Source organism: Sinocyclocheilus rhinocerous, unplaced genomic scaffold, assembly GCF_001515625.1.
Source record: "Sinocyclocheilus rhinocerous isolate Xijiao unplaced genomic scaffold, SAMN03320098_v1.1 scaffold926, whole genome shotgun sequence".
In the NCBI taxonomy this organism is placed as follows: Eukaryota; Metazoa; Chordata; class Actinopteri; order Cypriniformes; family Cyprinidae; genus Sinocyclocheilus; species Sinocyclocheilus rhinocerous.
The window spans coordinates 271,648-296,120 of record NW_015648536.1 but is presented as its reverse complement, the minus strand read 5'-3'; the positions used below and the strand labels follow the sequence as shown (position 1 = coordinate 296,120).

The following is a 24,473-nucleotide window of genomic DNA, read 5'->3' as shown; positions in this document are numbered from 1 at the left end:
GCAGTCCTCCTCCCTCCAGCCGACATGGTTGTTGTCTCCCCCTCAACCTCACTGTGCCCTCCCACCTCATCATCTGGTGTCAGTTCTCCTTGGCTTTCACCTCACACTGTATCCCTCTTTCTGTCTATGAATACTTTGCTATCTCTTTTGCTATACTTTGGCTATCTGCGATCTGCCATAAAGCAAGAAGAAGAAGAAGACGCGTCACGTCTAAAATATATAAATACTGTACAGTTTCTTGCACAGACCGATCGTTTCGTGTCTTTACACATCAATGTATCGTCACGAGCCGCAGGGTTTAATTTGGTTTTGTTTGTGTATGTTTTTTTGACTCTCAAAGCCGTGATTCCCATTCACTTACCTTTATATGACTGACAGACTGCAATGGTTTGAGTTAAAAATCTTTGTTTGTGTTCTACTGAAGAAACAAAGTCACCTACATTTTGGATGCCCTGGGCGTAAGCAGATAAACATCAACTTTTCATTTTTGGGTGAACTATCCCTTTAATTCACTTTCTCTTCTGACTTATTAATTCCCCTTTTTGCTGGGTCTAATTGACACTTTCACTTCAGAATCCTTTCAATTTGTGTGAAATGTCAGTGTCTTATCCTGTGGTCGGCTGTAGAGCTGCCACTTTTTGTGATAATTGACTGTAATAGGTAGTGATAAAGCGTTTGGTGATCCTTTCATAAGACCCGATCCAGTGTTTATATTTGAAAAACACTGTATTTCCTGCATACCTTACCTTTTTACTTGCTTTTCATGTGTTTTCTTGTGATGGTTAAAGCACTTGCTCTCTCTTTCCTCTTTTTATCTTCTTTATTATGCATTTTTCCTTGGCTCCAAAGAATATCGTGAGTATACCTTGCTCATTAGCCCACTGTTTTAAAAACTCAACATATCACTCCATCCCCACCCTCTGCTCCTCTGTGCTGCTGCCTCTCCTGTCCTGTGTTAACTCTCACTCCACCAGCATTAGACAGAGTGTTTGAAGTTATGAAGGAACTCCGTCTCACACAGCACATATACTGCTCACGATATACCAAGTGTGATTCATTTGGACCGGTGTCACTAATCACGTTTCAAGAACTGCCTGTTTGTTGTACTACTATGATGACTTGACCTTTGAAGTTTTCTGGGTTTTAGTTACAAAAGCTCTATTCCAAAACCGACTGGCTTGATTTACTGAGATTTATTGAGATTTACTGGCTTGCTCGTAAGTGACTGATCTGGAACGTTCTTCATAGGCAACTCTGAATGCCACATAGATGGCACTTAAAGCTCACAGGAGACTCAACTCCTGTTGAAAAGCATTTTTAATAGTAAAAATAAAAGGACAGGAATCAGACCGCAGTATGTTGATGCTTTAGCTCAAGTACAGGTGAACTTGACTAAGTTTGAATTCAAAATACCATACTAGCATACTACGTTTTTCTCATTTATTGTAAATACTGTATGTTTGAAAGAAATGCAAAATAACACCATTACATAAAACCTTTTCATGCATGCTAAGTTACAAAAATGATACTGTAGTGTCTAAATCACCTGGAGCACACAAATAAAAATAACATACATTTTTAATTACATAAAATAATACAATTATGAAGTTTTGATATTGAATAAACTATCGTCAAAATCTCCATTTGCAATGCTGTCTTAAACTGTATCTTACAAACAAGGTGTAAGAGAGCAGAAAAATTTATCTACCTACCTTTAGGAATAACCTTCATGTCAGGAGTCTGCCTACGATTTCCTAAAATAAGATCTAGGTAGACAGTTGACTAGATTTTGGAACCGAGCTTGTGTTTTGACTATAATGCAAGGTATATTTTAAAAAATATGACAAAATGGTAGACTGGCCATTGAATATGGTAATTGCTGCCATCACTGTGTTGAATATTGCACATGAAATATATAAATATAGCCCGAATATAGCCCAGAAAAGTCACTCATCACGCAGTGTTCCAAGACCGTCGCCAGTCTGTCAAGGCTCTGAAGGATTTCAGGATGCATCGACATGCAATTACATGCACACACACACACTGTCTGAACGTAGCTTCTGGGCTGTCATTAACCTCATCTGCTGAGGACAGGGGTTTGATTTAACATCAGCTGTCAGTAATGATGGCTGTACCTTCTGTCACCCTGTGAAAAACAATAGATGCACAGCAGATATGATAACCACTCCCACAAAGATGTTATAGGTTTCTGTGAATTCATCCTCTGTGCTGGTTGGTGACTGAGTGTCTGTTACACTTGACTTCACTGTGGTCGTAGTGTTTAGTGTGTGTACGTGCCTGTAGTGTCCCGTTGACCTGTGGGTGGTGATCACCTGTTGTGGTTTGAACCGTCCTAGCCACTCTAGATTTTTTCCCCGCGCACTGCTCTCTGTGCACACACACCTACACCCACAACCTGTAACACTGTGACCGGTCCCAGCAGGGCATTCCGTGGAATCGCAGAGAGAAAGAGGAGGAAAAGAGAGCAAGAGGCCACCGCATTGATGGAGAGGTACTGTCTAATGCCCCGTGCCCTGTGTCACAGCCCTTCCCTCAACACACACATGTAGAACGAGACAGTGGAGAGATGGTGTTTGTGTTTTGTGTTGTCCTGTGTTAGTGTAGAATTATGGTGTGTGTATCCCCTCAGAATCTTTAAAGGCAGGGTATGTGATTTTTCAAAAACACTTTAGAAAACTAAATCGGGCCGAATAGCAAAGCAAACTTGTAGCCAATCAGCAATAAGGGGCGTGTCTACTCGTGATGTGGAGGAGAGCGCGTTCAGTGCATGGGACGGACATTAGCCGAGCCGAGCGACAGAAAGATAGAGATGGTGGATAAAAAACAAAAGAGGAAAACGTCTGCGGAAGGATAAGGCAAGAAGTAGGACCCGTGTAAATATCGGATCAGCTTTCCAGCGCTGGAGAGAACTCAAGGAGCGGAGGCCTGCGATCGGACGTCGAGGTTGCTTTGTTTCTTCTCAATAGGTGAGTAACACTGTGTCTACAACAGCTAAAGTCTGCCTACACTGGACGCGATCAAACGACCGTTGAAAACCATTTGAAATTTGTGTCAGCACGTCATAAATAAAACCCGGCAGCAGTTTCCTTGCCGCGCCGCTCACGTCCGTAGACATGGTGTAACATTGGTTTTGCTTTGTTTCACAGAATTAATGGTTGCCTGGGTTGCATACGTATATGTGGGGCGGAGCTATCAAAATAGGGGCAAGACCCTTTTGGGGTAGGGGCGTGTTTGTTTTGGTGATTTCAAATATCAACATTGGCTACCAGAAATCGCTTACTCTGCCTTTAAAGTCCTCACTCCAATCCTGCACACTACACATGAGGATCTGCTTTTCGTTCATGGCACACTTCCCTGTGGAGTCATGATTCTAGGGTTACCAAGCAGAAAGCCAGCAGCAGTTTATTGATCGAAACCCACAGATTTCTACAAAAGCCGGTTTCCACTTCAGAGTAAACAATAAAGGTGGTTATTGTGAGATAAAGTTTAAGATAAGAAATAGTCACAATTGTTAGATATAGACTTCCATTCAGAATGTTGGTGCCAGTAAGATTTTATTTTATAATTTTTAAGAAATTAATATCTTTACAAAACCTTAAAATAATGCATTCTTTTAAACTTTACTTTCATCAGTGGATCCTGGAAAAAAATGTGTTGCAGCTTCCATTAAATATTAAACAATGATTTTTCAACAGAAAAAAAAGATTCTTAAAGCCCAAGTCAGCATACAGGTGCATCTCAATAAATTAGAATGTCGTGGAAAAGTTCATTTATTTCAGCTCAAATTGTGAAACTCAGAGTTTCACAATTTGAGTTGAATTACTGAAATAAATGAACTTTTCCACGACATTCTAATTTATTGAGATGCACCTGTACTAGAATGATTTTTGCAGGATCATGTGACACTGAAGACTAGAGGAAGGATTGCCAATCACAGGAATAAATTGAACATTAAAATATATTAAAATGGAATTAATCATAATATTTCGCAATATTACTGTTTTACTGTATTTTTGATCAAATAAATGCAGCTTTGGTCTGTATAAGAGAATTATTTCAAAAACATTAAACATTCCGACACCAAAATTGTGAATGGTAGTGTGTAGTCACAATTACAGGAAATAAAGTTGCAATTATAAAAATGAAGTCACAATATTTATGTATTTATTTATTTTTACTCTGAAGCAGAAACCAGCTTCTTTAGATTTAAACTAAGGGGTCAGTGGAGAAAAAAAAATATATTTTCTTAACATTTCTAACTGCTATTTTCTAACTTTCTGACTAACAATATGCTATTCATTTAATGTTGTAACACTAGCAAAAATTTCCTTTTTTTGTTCATTTATTAAATAAATGTGTTACCAAGAAACTAACTTTTTTTTAGACTCTACTGGGTAGGCTTATTGTCTGGGGCAGAGGTGACACGTTTATTTTTCTATCATAGTGGGTGTTTATTTATTTATTTTAACAGAGCCATTGATATTTCTGACCTCGACACCTAACACTCACACAAATGTATGTTGATTAAGCCATTTTGTGGTCTCAGCGATTTCAGGTTTTACTGCCTTTGAATGAAGGTAAAACCTTGACCCGTACACAAAGCATTTGTGTATATTTATGTGTGTGTGTCTGTCTGTGTTTGGCTGCTTGGTTCAATAGGCCAATCGAATAACCAAAGGTGCGGTGCCTGGAGTGTGTTAGTCGATACAGCTGACAACTGAACACTTTCAGAGTTTCACTTATCGGTCTAGAGTCACGCAGCACTAACACCATGAATAACTCAACAGCAAATCTCATTACGCCAGGCCGAATTGGCTTACATATTTAAAAACACTTGTTCACCGGTAAATCCTAATTGGTCTGCTGGCAGATCATCAAAAACTTCTTTCAACATGATTCTGAATTGCTAAAGAGAACTAATGTGCAATGCAATTACATTGAATCACAATCCATTTATTTCCATATGACTTGTGTGCTGTTTTTGAAGCATTATAAACAGCTTTGTGTGACAAACATACCAACATTTAAGTTGATTTATTTACTAATAATCTTCCTCTCCAGTGACCTGTTAACTTGCTTCAACTATGAATAACTGAGTCAGTAAGTTAACTGCACAGTTGGATTGGACCTGTCTGATTAGTGAACAAATCATTTTAGTTTTGTGAATAGCATCAGATGATTCAAATGAATGATTAATTCACAAATCAGATAGCTGTACTTCTCACGAATGCACCCAAGAGAGGTAGAGCATATGTCAAGATGTTCATTGAACAACTTGAATAAAGATCTGAAATAAAGTGAATGAGTCATTTTGACTACTTTTCAGATATTTTTTTTATGGTGACTTGGGAACTTGACAGTTCTCGTTCACTTTAATTATTTTGAAGTGGCCAAGATGTTTCTAAAAACCAGTATCTACAGGTCTGTTCCCTGAGCATGGAACTAATAATAAAAGACTTTGAATTTTTGAGTGAACTATCTCTTGAAGCTCATAGTATTTTGGATTATGCTGAGTTTCTTTATCTGATGGAAACAGTGGAACATGCACTAGATCTTCTGATGAGTTGTTTCATAGAAGCTGTTTCTGATGTAGCCATTAAATGGCTGTGCTTCTTAAGAAATATGTGATATTTTATTCTTTGCATAAAAAGGAACAAATATATAGGCTATATATATATCTCTGTGAGGATCAACATGTCACACTCTGGTGATCTGACTTATCGCTCTATTTTCAGCACGCTCACAAATGAGGATTAAGATCATTAGAGCGTTTAATTAAAAATGGCCTGCTGAAAAGACATAGTTCTCTTGATATGCACTTCTATTTTTGAAACTGGATGAAGATCTGCACTCCTTCTTTGTCAGCCGGCACATTGACTTTGACAGCAGTTTAGAAGCATGTCAGCAAGACGGACATAAGGAGAAAAGCAGGTCTGACAACTATACAGATGCATTGTCAACGTGCTCTTTGTAAGCATCTCAAATATAAAAGCGATATTAAAAAAAGCCCACTTCTCTTTTGTAAAATGTTCACGTTGGTGGATTTGATTAGAGGCTCATGGCGGCTACATACTGTAAAAAATGTCCTCTGCTATGCATCACTGTACTGCAGGAAGATTCGTTTTCTCACAGTATATTTAACTAACTTAGGCAGCAGTGCTGCTTTCTAATATTGTGGTGTTGTGCAACTGCATTATGCCTGCAGAAAAAATGCTAACGGTAAGATATTGACTGTGGGAAATATGACACTGTGGCCATCAGTTTTGGATTTTGCATTTTGTAAAAGCCATTGCCTCATAATTTCATCCCTAGCCCAGCTCTCATTTATTTTAAAGGCTCTGCATTGACTGTGTGAGCTGCTCTATTATTTGTTGGCAAATGAGGAAAGACCACCCACCTCTCCACAGCACACTCTCCTACTATACTACACTACAGTGTAACCATGGTGACATGATGCGTGGAGAACAAGTGTTGAGTGCTAACGAGAGGAGAGAGGCTGTCAGTTGAAAGAGTGGGTCAACTGAACTTGCTTTCATTCTCTGATGAGGATGTTTGTAGTGGTCAATTTTCTGTGACTGATTTTCTGGTATTTCTGGTTTGAAACTGCAGTAATGAATTAGTACATAAAATGAAAGCATTTTTGCACTTTTTAGAAGATTATTCAAATTCTTAATGATTTGGTGAAGCACAGTGATAGCATTTTTTGTACTTTCTACAAGATTATACAAATTGTTTGCCAGTTTTACTGTGATATGCTTTAGCAGCAGTGAAACACCTACCTATAAGTGAAATTTAAAGGGATAGTTCACCCAAAAATGAAAATTACCCCATGATTTACTCACCCTCAAGCCATCCTAGGTGTATATGACTTTCTTCTTTCAGACAAATACAATCAAAATTACATAAAAAAATGTCCTGGCTCTTCCAAGCTTTATAATGGCAGTGAAAGGGGTTTAAGGTTTTGAAGGCTGATTTTGAAGATACATTATAAAAAGTACTCCACGCGGCTCCGGGGGGTTAATAATTGCCTTCTAAAGTGAATTGATGTGTTTGTGTAGGAAAAATATCCATCTTTATAACTTTACAAACCGTGTTCTCTAGCTTCCAATAACTCACGTTGTACTCGCATTCATGAGAGAGTGGCGTTCCAGCGGAAGATGTAGGATGTAGACAAACGCAGAGGAGAAAACAAAACAAAACTCCGGTCACAAATTAAAAGTACAAAACGAGGACTTGTAAAGAAAAATGTAAGAGGATTTTGATATAAATTAAGAGGAGACTGTTTTTTCTTTGCTGTAAACAAAACTTGGTTCTTGCGAGATTAGCATATTAATCTGTGCCACAGAGATATGCCACTCTCTCGTGAATGTGCATACGACAGTTAGCAGAAGCTAAAGTATAACGTTTATTTATAAAGTTTTAAATAAGGATATTTTTGTTACACAAAAGCATCGATCCACTTCAGAAAGCCTTTTTTAATCCCCCCAAGCCGCGTGGAGCACTTTTTATGATGTATGGATGCAGTTTTTTGGGCTTCAAAATCTTGAACCCCATTCACTGCCATTGGAAGAGGCAAGACATTTTTTAATATAACTCTGTTTGAAGAAAGTTATATACACCTAGGATGGCTTGAGGGTGAGTAAATCATGGGGTCATTTTCATTTTTGGGTGAACTATCCCTTTAAGGTTCAAAGTCATTTTCTCTGTTTCCCTGGCTAATAGAGTGTTTATACTGATATTCATCTACATAGATATAACATCACACAAAATCAAATGGTTTTGGTTACCAGTGCAAGGAAAAAAAAAAACCTTATCCTTTTTTTTTTTTTTTTTTTTAAGTATAGAGTAGTATTTGAGAACCTGTGCTCTCAAAAGGATGGCCTTGCTGGTGGTGACCTGTCTTATGTAGAATAAACAGGAGTCATTTCTCATGTTTGTTCATCATTCAAAAGTAAATATGAACATATTCAAAAAATACTGTTTACTTCTATAGTTGTAAAACTTTTAGTGGAAAAAATACTTGAAACATACTAAATTCAGATAAAAAAAAAAATCAGTTTTCTATTATGTTCATTTGAAATCTGCATAAAATAGATGTGATGTATATCTGGCTTCTAGAACAAGACGTAATGTAGGGCGGGACTTGATTTTGTCCACCAGTAATTGATTGGTTTGTTGGATCATTGTTGTTTGCTAATTGTTGCATTCTCATGTGAGTGACAAGTTGGTGGAAGAAAGAAATTACAGCCCCTATTTCACGCCAGTGAAAATTTCATCAGAGAAGAGTAGCGATGTAATTGCAAGGAGGAGAGGAAGTTATTTTGATTAAAGATTACGAGGGCGTATGGTTTTAAAAAAAATAATGATGTGCACTGATAAATAATTTATAATAAACACTGCAATATTCCATAGTAAATAAGGATTGTCAATTTGGATTTCATGGTGACTTCAAGCTAATAGCTCAGACAGTGTGCTTGAGAATACAGTAATGAAAATATCTGGAAATACAGACCCACAGATGAATAAATGTTATGTTTCTGAAGCCTGAAGCAGTGTCAGACTGGGACAAACTGTTTATTTATGCCTGTTTATTACAGAGGAACTGTGAAGACTGGAGATTTGTTTGGAGTGCACTGAGCTTGTTGTATAACTTCAAACACTCATCCCCATCCATAATCAGCCATGCTAATACTACCATGTATAAACGGATTGCCATTTTTGTCTCCTCTTTCTCCATCTCCCATTTTTCTTGTGCTTTTCCCTTCTTGTCTTATACCTTTTTTCCAATCCACTGTGCTTCTGCAAATCCTTTCTATCCCAGGAACTTCCGGAAACACCTGAGGATGGTGGGCAGCAGGAGAGTGAAGGCCCAGAGTGAGTTGTTTGCAGATGTCTGTGTGTTTGTGTGAGTGAGTGAATGAGTATGTTAATGCTTATGTATGGTTGTGTGTATGTTGTTAATACGTTTGTCTGATTTCATCTGTATATTTGTGCAATTTTTTTAATGTAAATACGCAAACATGCCATTGCTTGACAATAATTCATGGTGTCAGATGAATTATTTTCAGGGGTTACAGATGCTTCAGGCATCTGGTAAAAAGGATGAAAACAAAACCATTTGGTGCTCTTGTCTGATGTACAACTAGCGATGTGATTTAGTTTCTGAATAATTTGCCTCCCCTCTTATCAATAACAGTATACAGTTACAGTATTTTTTAGAGCTAGTCAGCCTAAAACGGAGAAATCCTCAAACATGTCAACCTCAGACAAGAGCCTAGAGTGTGTGTGTGTCTGATGAAGAGCAGTGCGTGTGATGCTTTCCTCCTCCGCTTCGTTATTAGCATTTGCTGATCGGAATACGAAGAGTTTCAGCCGGTCCTGGAGTGACCCCACACCCGTCAAGCCTGACTCTCTCCATGACTCCAGAGACAGTGAGTCCACACACATACACAGACATGTTGTCTCGTTTTCTGATTTCAGTACATGAACATGATTGGTCACTCACACAAAACACTCATACATGGGTTAATCTTACGATGCCTGTTAAGATGATATCTCTGCCTTGTTTAAACATAACATTGACAGACAGATTCAGAGATTTCTGTCTTTATCCATTGAAGTGAAAAGAGGTTAGACTGACTTGCCTTAAAAGTAACTTTAAAAGAAGTAAAAGAGGTATTATCACGATTGTATTTTTAAATATGCTACCATTCAAATGTTTGGTACATTTTTAAAATATTGTTGTCTGTCTCATTTGCTTATGCTCACCAATGCTGCATTTATTTGATCCAAAATACAGTAAAATGCTAGTATTGTGAAATATTATTGCAATTTAAAGTAACTGTTTACTATTTAAATACATTTTAAAATGTAATTTATTCCTATAATGATGCCATTACTCGAGTGTCAGTGTCACATGAACCTTCAGAAATCATTCTAATATGCTGATTTGGTGCTCAAGAAACATTTATTATTATTATAGTTGTGCTGTTTAATATTCTGTGGAAAATGTGATTTGTCTGGATTCTTTGAGGATTAGAAAGTTCAAAAGAATGACATTTATTTAAAATAGAAATCTTCTGTAACATTGTGTCTTTACTGTCAATTTTAATCAATTTAATTCATCCTTACTGAATAAAACCCCAAATGTTATTTATTAATTTTATAATAATTTAATATTAATATTATATTAATATAATATAGATTAAATATTTTTTGTATTATGGCAATGCAATTTGTAATGGTGGAATCTGATGTCCTTAAAATAAAAAAAAAAAGTAAAACAAAATCTGAATATGATATTTTCTTTAAAGGCTTCATAAGATTTGCACATTGTGCAGTTCATCACACTTCAGCACCTGTGCGTATGTGTAAAATCTCAGTTTACCATGGATGTACTCTGCTGTCTATATGTGTGCTTTCCTATATCACTAAACGTGTTGCTGTTGTGTAAGATCTTCTCATAAACAAGCGAGAAAGGTTATGTTAGGACGACTAACCTCTCAGACGTGAGCCACAGAATGCTTGTTGATAGGACCTGACATCTCATTGGTTGTTTATGTGCTTGTGTTGTGTTTCTGTGTATCTGCATATACCCTCTTCCCCAGGTGGAGACCTCCAGGCATCGTCTGGCAATCTGGATGAAGAAGACTGCGATGATGTCGACTGGGAGGAAGAGAGAGAGTCGGAAAGAGCAGCTTGTGAGGGCGATGACTTCATCCCACCCAAAATCATGGTACATGCATCTTTCAACCATTTTGACACGAGCCAACTGCCTTTTTATGAACTCATCGCCAGATCCTCATTACATGTAGCGCAGCTGTTTGATCATCGATGGGCTCATTAATAAGAGTGTGTATTATTCATCCTTGTTTTTGAACAGCTAATTTCATCAAAAGTACCAAAGGCCGAATACGTTCCCAACATCATCCGTCGGGACGACCCCTCCATAATCCCCATTCTCTATGTGAGTATAATTTAATGATGCAGTCATACATGGGATCAAAGAGAATCAAAGTTTGATTATCCAGTATAAAGCCCCTCGTGTTAATCACAGCTAATGATGTCTACCAGTCAGCTCTCGCATGCAAGTTTTAGTAGTGTAAATCATCGTTGTTTGAATTGCGGCTTTGTAATGCTGAGCTAGCGATGTAGTGCTTATATTATGCTTGAATTATGTTCAAATAAAAATGCAATGTAATATTTACCAGCTGATAATTCCTGTCGCAGAACTTCATTAATTCATGCCCTGTTTTCTGCCCACAGGATCATGAGCATGCCACCTTTGATGATATACTAGGTACGCGTTAATTGGCCAAATTATTATTTTTTTTTTTTGCGTATGCCTGATGTTTGCTCCTGCTGTTTGTTTACTATGAAAAAGCTGGGCTGTAATTTCATATGATTCCCTTGCTGCCTCTCTCTCCACCTCTCTGCTATCTGTCTTCTCTTCTCTCTGCTCTTCAGAGGAGATTGAAAAGAAACTCACCGCCTACAGAAAAGGCTGCAAAATCTGGAACATGCTCATCTTCTGTCAGGTTTGAAAAAATATGTGTGTGATTATTTGCATATCTCGCTATTTCACAAGTCTCCATGTGGTGTATTTATGTACATGTTATTTTGCACTGCGTAAATTGGCTCTCTGTATTCTCCAGGGAGGTCCAGGTCATCTCTACCTTTTGAAGAACAAAGTGGCCACATTTGCTAAAGTAGAGAAGGAGGAGGACATGATACAGTGAGTGTTCACCTTCACAAAACAAAGTGCAGCCTATCATATCTGTTTCTTTTTGTTCTATTTGTAATTGTGCTGCACAATTCATAAAAAATGTGAGACTATGATGGTGGCTCCTGCAATTAATAATTAAATGTGAAAAATTGCCTTTTAGATTTACTCCTTTTGCTTCAAACAACATGCAACACAACTAGAATGTTTACATAATAGTGATCAATCTGCAATACACAGTGTAAATACGGGATTTACTGTGCAGTGTAGACCGATTCATTGATTATAATGGTGAGTCAGTGAGCTTGAGTTGAACTGTATGGCTCAAATAGTTGTGTGAAGCTATATAAACGTGCAGTGACAGCTTCAGTGATTATTATGAGAATGTTCCAGGTGGTCTGTGCTATATATAATTTATTCAAAATTTGAATGATGGTTTTGTTTTTCATGTTGCAAAGAGGACGCTGTTAAGACACTTTATTTACTGCTGAATAAATAATTCAAGATCACAGCTCAGATCATTTTGGATGTGAGTTTTTCCCTATATGTTCATGCGAAAATTTACTGTCAGCCCACATTTTAAAGTTCACCCCCCCCCCACCTCTTCAGGGGAGTCACATCTTTGTCACCTTTTTAACACTTTTTAATTGCCTTTTAGATACTCCTGTTGCTTCAAATTTTGCTTCTAACAACATGCAACACAACTAGAATGTTCACATAATTATCAACAATCCACAATACATGGTGTAAATAAGGGATTTACTTTATAGTGTAGACAGATTCATTGACTATAATGGTGAAGGACTCAAGTCAATGAGCTTATGTTGAACTGCATGGCTCGAATAGTTGTGCGAAGCTATATATACGTGCAGTGACAGCTTCAGTGATTAATATGAGTATGTTCTAGTATTTTCGTGGTCTTATATATAATTTATTCAGAATTTGAATAATGTTTTTGTTTTTCATGCTGCAGAGAGGACACTGTTAAGACACTCTTCATTTACTAATGAATAAAACAGAAATAAATCATTCAAGATCACAGCTCAGATCATTTTGGATGTGTAGACTACCAAAAGATGGCATTCGCTTCCCCGCACAAAATAAATATTATATATTTCAGTTCAATTAAATGAAATGAATTGTGATTACAATATGAAGAACTGTGTAGCCGTACTTTGTAATCATTCTGAGCTTTTGTTTGCAGGTTCTGGAAGAGACTCGGCAGATTCATGAGTTTATTAAATCCTGAGCCCAACCTCATCCATATTATGGGCTGCTATGTGCTCGGCAATGCTAACGGAGAAAAGGTAGATAATCATATCTGCTCACCTCCATGTGTGTTTCAACCCATGTTTTATGCCATAGGCTTTTTGTCATAAAGACAAGACAGGAAATTATGAGTGAGAAATGGGGGGGATGGGAGTTTTCAGTATATATAGAAAGACTATGTTCATAGTTTATATATACAGTCATATCCTTTATGCTAATAGTAATTTATGGATTTTAGCACACTTGCAGAGCTGACACTACTGTACAGCCTCTTACTTTCATGCTGTGGCAGGTGTGTGATTAAGAAACAGAGGAAGACAGGTGGGAGTGTGTTCACGGTCAGGCAGGGATATGATGGCAGGAGATGAGGGTGCCAGATTGACAAGCAACTGCTCTGTGACTGACAGATAGACAGTCTGTCACCCTGCCGCCCCCGCCCCTCTCTGCCGCATATACTCTCACACACACACACACTCTAACACGTACACACACTCAGCGGCACATACAGACTGCCTCTGGCCACTACAGCTCTGGACATGTATTCAACTGTGCCAATCTGGATGTGGGCTTGTAACTAATAGGTAATTGTGACTTTTTATCTCACAATTCAGACTTTTTTCTCGCAGTTCTGAGTATTGTGAGAATTGTGAGATGTTAACTTGCAGTTGCGACAAACTCACAATACTGAGAAGAAAATTAAATAATTTTGAGATGGAAAACGTCGCTTATATTTTTATTTTTGTTATTCTGTGGGGGTAAAAAAAAAACAGCAACTGTGAGATGTAAACTCAGTATTCTGAGAAAAACGTTTTGGATTACAAGAAATAAACTCAGAATTGTGAGATGTAAACTTGGAATTGTACAAAAAAAGTCAGAATTCTGAGTTTATATCCTACAATTCTAACTGTATATATATAACCATTCACACAGAAAAGTACTATGGCATTACCTTGGTATTGGATGATTACCATGGTATTTACTTCAAGATTTTTCAAAGAATACAGTGATACTTTATTGTGACGTCCAAAATACAGACAAATCTGATCCAAGCCACATCTCCACTTGGTTTGAGATCAGATTAAAATCTGATTTTTGTAAATATGTTGCCGTCTGAATGGTCAGATAAAATTTCAACTTGTTGTTTTCATAATTCGGGAAGCTTCATGACTGTGAGATCATGTATGAATCATAGGCACATAAACCGATGTTGCACTCGCATGTGACATTCACTGTTTTGAATGATAAAGGAGTGCATATATGCATATTTATGAGTGTAAATAGTGCAGTAATGTCTCCAACACACGTTTTGATCACTGAAAATTTCCAGTTTTCTGTCCTCTCTTTCCACATCTATATGCAAAGTATTCCTAGATGTAAGTCACACAAGATATTTTTAAGCAGAGTTAATATTCTGCAGCAGCATTATGCTGAACATTGACAGCACTGTGGTGCACCTGTATGACAGACACTTTGTAAACAAATTTGGATGCAGTCTCTTGATTGAAGTGCACACAGTCCCTGATTGAAGTACGCATGACCATGCACGAAACTAGAGTCTCTTAGAATTTCTGCCACATGAACATTTCATCCAGGTGGTTTATGCAGACAGATCTACAGAGAGAAAATAACTGAAGTAAAGCGAAAAAAAGAAACATAGAGGCTTTTTCGCTGCATTTAGCAATTTTCCTCTATGGTCCTCTCAGCACTGTCCTGCTACTTCTGAAGGGGAGAGAAAGAGCTTGAGTGAACTTGCTATATATAGAGCCTGACCAGGTGCACCGAGAAACCCAACAGCTCTATGCCTTCTTTTTGCATTTAAGGGAATATTCCTGCATAAATTGAAATGCTATCATCATTTACTCACCCTCATGTCATTCCAAGCCCGTCTGAAATTTAAATATTGTATGCATTTCCATGCAATAGACAACAATTCACAAAGGATACAAAAGCACCACAAAAGTGTCATAAGTAGGCCATGCGAGTCTGTAAACAAATCATTCAGACTGTTTTTATGACCTGGATCAAATTCATTTAAAAGATCCATTTCAAAAGAGTGATTTTTTTTTCTTTCTCCGTGTGTGCGCTTTGGTGGTTGTGTTAGAATCAGATAACCGTAATACACTGTCTCTGTGATTTGTTTTCTATTAGCTATGCCAAGGCAGCAGCAGCTGGCCATATGTCTTGTGTGTTCTATACCAGAAAGCTAATAAGGTTGTAACGACTGCCTGAGCACATGTAATATTATACTGAATAAAGGGAAGAGACTAATTTGCTGAGCATCATCAATACCGTGAGTTTGAGCCAGTTCCTCATGAGTCCTGCTTTTGCTGTTGTTAATTTGATTTCAGCTGCTAATATGCTGTTAATTATTATGATTTTCACAGTTGTGTCATATGTGTGTATCACGATGAAAGAGGAAAGAGGAAATGGCCTGAAGAGCCAGAGACCCCTTGCTTCACTACAATGGAAAGAGATTAATTAGCTGAGCGTGGATTCATGAGGCTTTCTGGGACTTTCATGATCGATTAGAGAGGTGGAGAATAGCTTCTAGAAAAGATGCCCAGATGAGAGATTATACTGACAGCGACCAGAGAAACAGAAGTCGAAGGATTGGGAGGGGAATAGCAGGAGGCAATTAATGCACTCTGACAGGCTTTGTCCTGATATGAAGGATTCTCATTGACACTACCAGACCCCCTCTAGCGGAGGTCAATCACAGAACCACAGAACACTCACTTTAATGCACCACAGGTCGCCCTGTTCAGCTTCCTCTGGTTTATGATGCACATTCATCGCTGTATGGCTCCTATTAGCAGTCAATCAGATTATCAAGTAGATCAAAATTGAAAAAGAGTTTGCTTTAGCTGTAAATAGTTATAGATTTTTATAGCAGTTATAAGACTGATTTTTGGATATTTTGAAATGTACAGACAAATAAATTAGTTGAAACAATTATTGCTATTATTAAATACTTGGTATTGTTATTATTGCTTTATATACACAATAATAATAACTGTAATAATTGTAATATCACAACGCATTGGATAGCTGGCCAATCACAGCACCCCTCGCTTTTTCAGACCGATGAGCTTTGTAAAAATCGACGCGTTTCAAAAAGGCGGGGCATAGAGGAGAAACAATAATGTACAGTATGTGGAAAATAATGTGTTTTTTGAACTTTAAACCGCATAAACACATTTCATTACACCAAATACACAAAATAATGTTCTTTTTAGCAGCATCATATGACCCCTTTAAAATATATTTTTGTTAAAACAGTAAAGTTATTATTATTATTGAATACTTATCATTGTTGTTGTTATATATACACACACAATATTTATGTTTTTCCAGTAATGATCATAATAATTACTATTATTTTTATTTATAATATTAAATGTTGTGTGTATATAATCAAATAAAATAATCAAATAATTTTGTGTATATCCCATTTGCATTTATTACCTGATGTTATGCATCAAATATATGGTTTATATATTTATCAACCCCTCTGCTATCTGAATATTGGTATCAGTACTGAATATTGGTATTAATTATTGAAAAAGCTGTAAATATATCTGCAATATCTGTTTCTGATTGGGAATATTGTAAGTAATACTGATGGTCTTTTGCCAGTTTGAACTGTGAAAAGTAGTGAAACAGCAAAACTTTCTCTCGTCCTCAGCTTTTTCAAAACCTCAAGAGACTGATGAAACCTCATGCCATTGAGTTTAAGTCTCCTCTGGAACTGTCAGCTCAGGGTAAGTGTACTGCGCACACACTCACTCAATCACACACACACTACAGACATGACCAATCACATATTCTGACACACATACAGTAAACATGCATTTCAACAAACGTGCATGTGCCACGTGAACTCTGACCCCAACTCTCATCCATGCCACAGCTATTGATTTGACCGTAATTGTTCTCCAATTAAAACCTCATTATCCTCCCCCACTGTTTCTGTCTCTTCATTGGACCCAGGAGGAGGCACTCTTGCCCCCCTCCCTCCTCTTCCATCTCCTTTTGTCCCCTATGGACTCTACACAGCTTGATTCGCACTGTTGAGGATAATTACCACTGTTTTAAATAGAGAACTGTATTTAAAACACCCACAAATGCCTATGAAGGCCTCCTAATGTTATTTTACTCAGCAGATGGTACGGTAGATGTGTGGCATGCTGCCTGTTATTTTATGGTCAGATATTTTAAGGAGAGCTAAAAATGTTGTGCTCTCTCCACACTCAGGTAAGGAGATGATCGAGATGTACTTCGATTTCCGCCTCTACCGCTTGTGGAAGAGCCGCCAGCACTCCAAACTTCTCGACTACGATGACCTTCTGTGACATTGTGTCGTTGGTTTAACAGCCCAAGAGGCAGGTAGCTTTCTTTAGGGCCCATGCGGCAACGTTCCCTCCGGAGAGAGCCTGGGCGGAAAAGCCCTGAGGTGGAAGGAGGAAGATGAGGTTGAGGATGCGGATGGCTGACATTGAGAAGACGTTCCAATTCTCCGCCCTCAGATGTAACGAGGAGAAGCAGCCATTACTGTTAGGTGCTGTGTCTTCACCCCATCCATTTGAGCTTTCAGCTTGAAAGAGAAACATTCGGGGAGATCTCCGCAGGTCTTAACTTTTAACCTGTGAGAGGTTTAGAAAATAACGTTCCGTTTCTTTGAAAATTGAAAAAGCTGTTAAGAAGGAGGAAAAATAAGAACAGATTTGTTTTTAGTACTTTTGAGTAGCTGTTTTTGTGGTTAACTAGCAGGGGCAGTGAACCAAGGCCATTTAACAGTGAAAAACGCCTTGAGGTTATCTACAAATGCAGGATAAACTGTGGAACTACATATCTGTTGTATGTACATATTCACTCAAACTCTAAAATAACTACTGTAATTTATCTTTCAGCATAATAGTGCACTGTTTTAGTTGTTAAAGTATGGTGGTTTTTTAGGATTCATTAGAGGGAATATAACTCAGGTTTCATTCGTTTAACTGGCCTCCCTCTGTGCTGTACCATCTTTAGATAGAGAGAGAAGAGGAAAGCGAAACTTTTTTTCAATAGAAAGCTGTTCAGTTTGAATGATTGAGCTACCTGAGTGGTGTTGAAATAACACTCACACTTTATATCTGTATCAGGAACTTTGTGTGTTTAGATGTTTTAGATTTCTATAGACTCATGTACTGTGTGTGTAACATTAAGGCATGTGTAGACGGAGCTCATTTTAGAGCGGCAGATTCTATCCTTTAGCTTCAAAAATTTTCTAGCATCTTAAAGAAAAAACATTGAATAAGATTTTAAAATTGATTCATTTTGACAGTAATATAAACAATGCTATTCAGTTAGTGAATTTGCGCTCAGATCGTGTCATATTTGTGAATTTTCTCCTACTGTTTGTTTGTCCTATGCGTCTGTAAGTATTTGACGTGATGTCGAGCTCTGTTTTGTGGTGTTTTCTTTGTAGGTGGAGGATAACTGATCATTTTCCATTTCTGATAAGTCAAAGTGCAATTGTATCTGCAATATTTCTCTTTAAGTGTTACTGTGATCCTGTTTTGAATATCAAGATTAGTTTTTTTTCATAGTATACAGGATAGTACATTTAGTCTTTAAAGTGGTTCTCTGTGGAGGAAAATGTTCACGAATCGCTCTAGTTGGTGTGTGGGTGTGTTTTGGATGCACCAAACAGATAAAACAGTAGATAGTTGTAATCTTTAATCATCACGAGTGGATGTATAAGTGCAAAACAGCAGCGTCTATAGCATTTCATAAAAAGCTGCCAGATTGAAAAAGTGCAATGTGGTTAGTCTTTCTGGGGTAATAATACAAAAATTAGTATGCATTGCAATATTCAATGGAAGCAAACAGGAAAAAGATCCCTAATGTTGCTATATTTAGAGCATAAAACTCTAGTTGAAATTTACCGTTATGAGAGCATGTGAAGAATCACGCATATCTGTTTGTGAGTGTGTTTTAGCTTTAGAGATGCGGACAGGGGCACTGAGATGTGAAGGATGCATCTGTGTTTGCCTTGTACATCTCTTTTCATCTCTGACCACTCATGCAGACGCCCTGAAAATCTCTGTATATGTAGGGCCATCAGGGAACGAGTGTGTTCTGATTAGATCAAATCAAAACAGCCCGACCGCTTCAGACGATTGCATGTCTCGATATGGCTTTGTATTTTGCTATCCAAACTTATTTAAACTCATGTAATCACATCAAGTCGTTGTATGCTATAATGCTAAAATGATTGTCAAATTGCTAGGTAGTATGAATATGATCTATGGGTGTAATAGAACATAGCATTTGATTTCTTGTGTGTTGTCACTGATTGAGCCAATGGCACATGAGAACCATAAGGACTCAGCAAGAGCTCTGAGGATCATGGAGCCATCTGGATTGGCGGAAAGGTCTTTGGCATGTCAGGTGTGAAGACCCCCCTGCTCTTGCAAGAAGATGTTTAGTGTATGCCGTATGGCCTCGTGTTGATTGTGTCATGCATTAGAAAGTCATTTCATATATTCATTGTTATGCGTCATGTTTTAGGAAATGAAAGGAGAGTTGGTGGAAACATGCAGGAGTGTCTCATTCCTAACTAATCCATCCTTGTGTATCTCTCCTGTAGCAATAGACATTGTAACATGAGCTGCTTTGTTTCTAGGACACACTGTACTGCTTCTAGAATGCTGCTGTTTGAATACCTTTGTATGCTGTTTATGTTTCCAGCAGCATCCGTTTCATTTTTACCATGGCCACTGGCTTTGCAGCACAATGGAGAGAGACATATGAGATGTCATTGAGCTCTGGGCAATAATATTTGAAGGCTTCAGGCAGTTTCTCTCTGTTGACTGTACAAATTATTCATGATCTCGATATGAAGCAGTTAAACTAAATGATTATTGTGATGCTAATTCAAACTAATAATTGGTCAACTTTAAAACCAATAAGGCACTGATATGCATTACAGTTAGTTCCCTTTGGAGTTTGTAAAGCAAACCTGAAATCCTGATATGTTGATATTAAAGAGAATTTGAGAAACATCGACAGAATGTTCAAATGGTTCTGGTATGGTTTTGAGGTGTTACCTGCTTGGGAATAGAAAATGCCTCCAGGAGCCTGATTATTACACCAAGATATCATTTTTTCATGTCTGGACTGTTACACGGCTTCATATGTAACATTTTTTCCCAGCTTTTAAAAACAATATTTTAGTTGATGTTATCTAAGCTGGTGTCCTGCTGTTTGATATGGAGTGGTTGATTAGATTAAATGCTGAATGATTGATAGCTTCATGATTGCGCCATTAGACTCCTTGGCTCATGGTGTTTTTAAGAGAAATATGTTTTTGCACACTTGCAGTGTGTCTTTTAATTTCTGCAAAGCCTAACGGGTGAAACGAATCACTTTTAAGCATTGTCAGTAGCAATGATAAATAATACTTTAAATAGCCTATTACAATATCTAGAAAGTCTTGAAGAGTGATGATAGTACACATGTATGGTTTTCTTAGTCTGGCTAGCTACATTGCCAAATACAGTGTATGACATTATAGTGATTAGTTCAGTTAAATGGGTAATATTTCTTAAGCAAATTAGCTCATCTTGTCAATTTACTACTTTAAAGGACCGAGCATAAGCTCCTAGTTTCTATCTCTTTAGCTCAGTGTTCACAGTATTTACTATGAGACGTTGTATTCAGGAAGGTAGTTTGCTGTACAACTGTTTTGTTTCACAGCAATGAACACTGGAAATGTTTCCTAACATGTTTTACAGTAAAATGTACCCAGTTTTAAGTGGAATTTTGTCTTGCGTCTTCTTTCTTCTACCTGAATGCAATTTATCTCCCTCAGTGAACAGTGAACATGTGACCGGCCGTGTGTCCAGAGAAATAAAAAAGGGTGACATTTACTAAGATTTGCCTTTTTCTAAATCTATCAGTGATGATCTCTAAATGCTATTTATACAACACATCCCGTGACTCTACATACAGTAGGATAAGCGGTTCGGAGAGTGGATGGATAGACTGGTACACACATGCTCACACAATCGCACACACTCCGAATGGAAGTATAGCCTGGGCTGGAAGCGAATAGTCCAAGGGGATCGTAGTCCTTCTCTCATGAGCAAAAAGGGTTGAGTAATAGAAAAACGACTGCGGTGAGATTCCTTGTGGTACAGAACTGAAAGCCTGACACAAAGCTGTCGGGAAAGGTTGCCATGTGCTTTCATTAGATGCTGGACAAACCACTGTACAGCATGAACTACTCTAGAACAACCTCCCTCCGTCTCTTTCCTTTTAGTTCTCCCTCTCTTTTACTCCTTTTCTTTTTCATTTTCCTGTTTCCAATAGTGACCCGAAGAGCAGCGAAGGCCACTCTGCCAAATCTCTTGACATAATCACAGCTTGCACTGTTTAATTGGTGCTGCTACACTAGAGTTGAGAAACTGATGGTCTCAGGAGACTTTTTGTTCATTAAAAATGATGAGTCAGACAAGCTCATCAGCACCACAAAAACATGCTGTGATTCAATTGGAAAATATAAACGTGGAAGTGTAGTTAAAAACATTATCATGGATATGTATGAAGCCTTACAAAAAGAAAGGGAGAGAGAGAAGGATCGTCTCAGGTTACTTGTGTAACTTGACATAATCACAGCTTGCACTGTTTAATTGGTGCTGCTACACTAGAGTTGAGAAACTGATGGTCTCAGGAGACTTTTTGTTCATTAAAAATGATGAGTCAGACAAGCTCATCAGCACCACAAAAACATGCTGTGATTCAATTGGAAAATATAAACGTGGAAGTGTAGTTAAAAACATTATCATGGATATGTATGAAGCCTTACAAAAAGAAAGGGAGAGAGAGAGAAGGATCTGCTTTTTTTTTTTTTTGGCCGGTCAAGCAGTTTGATTCTTTGTGAGGGCATGGAGGAGGGAGAGAGAGGGGAGCGATCAATCTCCGACCAACACAAGCACGTACAGACTGCCAGAGAGAAGCAGAATGCGTTCTCTGGGACTTACTGCTATTTGCCCCACATATACCAAGGACACAACGCCACTTAGCCTCTGTCTTGACTCTTGTCATTACACAAAACGGCATAAAACCCAAATACCTTCCAGGAATCTGTAATGCATCACATCTGCTAAATCATATTTGACCACCCACTGCTTTCATGCATTTATTGATCATGATGGAAAAGGAGCCTGAAAAGTGTTTGGAATGTAAAAATGTCTGATGCTTTGTGGCAGTGCATCTTTAAGTGCCTCAGATGTTATGTAAAACAAGTGAAATCAAGGTAAAGTCAATACTAATCAACCTTCATTTTACAACTTCCAGGGAATAATTTTGTAATTATTTTTCAATCATTTTCCTTTGTCTGTTTCCATCATGGATATGTATGAAGCCTTACAAAAAGAAAGGGAGAGAGAGAGAAGGATCTGCTTTTTTTTTTTTTTGGCCGGTCAAGCAGTTTGATTCTTTGTGAGGGCATGGAGGAGGGAGAGAGAGGGGAGCGATCAATCTCCGACCAACACAAGCACGTACAGACTGCCAGAGAGAAGCAGAATGCGTTCTCTGGGACTTACTGCTATTTGCCCCACATATACCAAGGACACAACGCCACTTAGTCTCTGTCTTGACTCTTGTCATTACACAAAACGGCGTAAAACCCAAATACCTTCCAGGAATCTGTAATGCATCACATCTGCTAAATCATATTTGACCACCCACTGCTTTTCATGCATTTATTGATCATGATGGAAAAGGAGTCTGAAAAGTGTTTGTAATGTAAAAATGTCTGATGCTTTGTGGCAGTGCATCTTTAAGTGCCTCAGATGTTATGTAAAACAAGTGAAATCAAGGTAAAGTCAATACTAATCAACCTTCATTTTACAACTTCCAGGGAATAATTTTGTAATTATTTTTCAATCATTTTCCTTTGTCTGTTTCCATTATATTAATTTACTCTGGCTTAATCAAAATGCAGTAGGCAGAAATCATTGAAGCTGCATTTTTGTGTTTTTCCAAAAAGTAGACAAGAAAATGTGACTTTTCTAGAAACATTGTGTTAGTTTGATACAGGGGAAAAAATTATACATTCATAATAGTGACTCATATGGGTAGAAAAAAGTCTTAAAGTGGCATCATACTTGATTCAAAGCAATGCTGTGTTTTTCCAAGCTAATTCCCTAATTAAATTTCCTTGGGTTCTCTAAAAACCCCATGTATATATCTCTATAATGGTCTGAGTAAAGGTTTAAAAATACTGTCCTGTGCACACTACGTGGTCTAGAGCAAAGATCATATGTAAAGAAAATGAGTCAGCAATATTAGATTAATTAGATTAAGCACTCTGCTCTTATGGCTCTCTTACTATCAACTCCCGCATGCTATCAACTATCCATTTCCAGCTCTGGCTCTGCAGGTGCAGTCCTCTGCTCAGAATCGTGAGGCTTAGATTAACCTTTCCTTGTCTGAATTTTCCCACACCCCATGCCTGCACGCTAAAATAAGGGTTAACCGAAAGTCTCCGATGTTTGCAGCTTGAAGGTTAATTGGATTGAACTCTGATATAAACCGTAAAGATCATCCAGGCTTAGGCAGCAGCAGATGCAAGCAGAGCAGTTGGGTGTACAAGGAGAGCAGCTATGAGTTTTGTTGGGTTATGGCATTGATATGCTGCAGTGCAATGGACTGTAACCTAATGCACCAACGGCTGCAATAATAAAGTGACTGAATCCAAGCTGAGGAAAGCAAAGCTTCATGACTTTTCCTACTGCATACAGCAATCACTGCTTGATACTCACTCACAGAAGAGAGAGGCAACATTGCATCATCTATTTCTAGTTGGGTTATTAGGCGTGACTGGCTTGAGCATCTTGGTGTCTGAAGTGATTAGGAGAATGTGTGCTGATGGGAGAAGGGAGCTATCGGGTGCATTGCCCCAGTGCATCCATCACGATTATGTGGAACTAGAGAACGCTAGACCCCGCTCTGCTTCACTGAGTGATAATAATAATGGTGTGATGCCACAGGTGATTGTGGAGGCTGGTGTGTAGATAGAAGAGCTCCACTGAGATTTTCTATGTATTGCTGTTATTGCTGTCACATTATATGACCATGGGGACCATTGTGATGTCTGTGCACATTGATAATGAACCAAACTGATGACAGTGAATATTTGCAGTTGTCAGGAAAAACCTTGGTTACTTGCTGTGCCAGCTCTCTGATTGTAGTCTTACTTTTAGAGAGAGATAAGATTAACAATTGCTACAAAGAATAAGACCTAGTGAATTTTGTTGCATTTGGATAAGAGTCATTCCAAGACTACTGATTTTATGATCTTTTTACTTTGTTTGTGTGATCTAGACAGGATTAGGGTTGCCACCTTCAGCGAGGCAAAATAAGGGACACAAATAATCAGTGAGGAACTCATAGCTCAACGATAAACCATGAG

General features: G+C 37.9%; 1 protein-coding gene across 4 annotated transcripts in view; it reads left to right on the top strand.

Annotated features, from left to right (window-relative positions):
• The window catches only part of LOC107709845 (NMDA receptor synaptonuclear signaling and neuronal migration factor), a 34,045-nt gene extending 13,544 nt beyond the window's left edge, over positions 1-20,501 (top strand). Inside the window, exons 5-16 of one of the 4 annotated variants that reach the window (XM_016514485.1) lie at positions 850-855; positions 2,444-2,512; positions 8,843-8,895; positions 9,363-9,452; positions 10,629-10,756; positions 10,904-10,987; positions 11,287-11,320; positions 11,488-11,558; positions 11,676-11,755; positions 12,948-13,050; positions 16,698-16,773; positions 17,267-20,501. In XM_016514485.1, the coding sequence (XP_016369971.1) occupies positions 850-855; positions 2,444-2,512; positions 8,843-8,895; positions 9,363-9,452; positions 10,629-10,756; positions 10,904-10,987; positions 11,287-11,320; positions 11,488-11,558; positions 11,676-11,755; positions 12,948-13,050; positions 16,698-16,773; positions 17,267-17,364 (892 nt within the window). In that variant the 3' untranslated portion in view covers positions 17,365-20,501. The remainder of the gene's footprint in view (positions 1-849; positions 856-2,443; positions 2,513-8,842; positions 8,896-9,362; positions 9,453-10,628; positions 10,757-10,903; positions 10,988-11,286; positions 11,321-11,487; positions 11,559-11,675; positions 11,756-12,947; positions 13,051-16,697; positions 16,774-17,266) is intronic. The other 3 variants (XM_016514484.1, XM_016514486.1, XM_016514487.1) reach the window with 3 other exon arrangements.
• Positions 20,502-24,473: the final 3,972 nt, after the last annotated feature.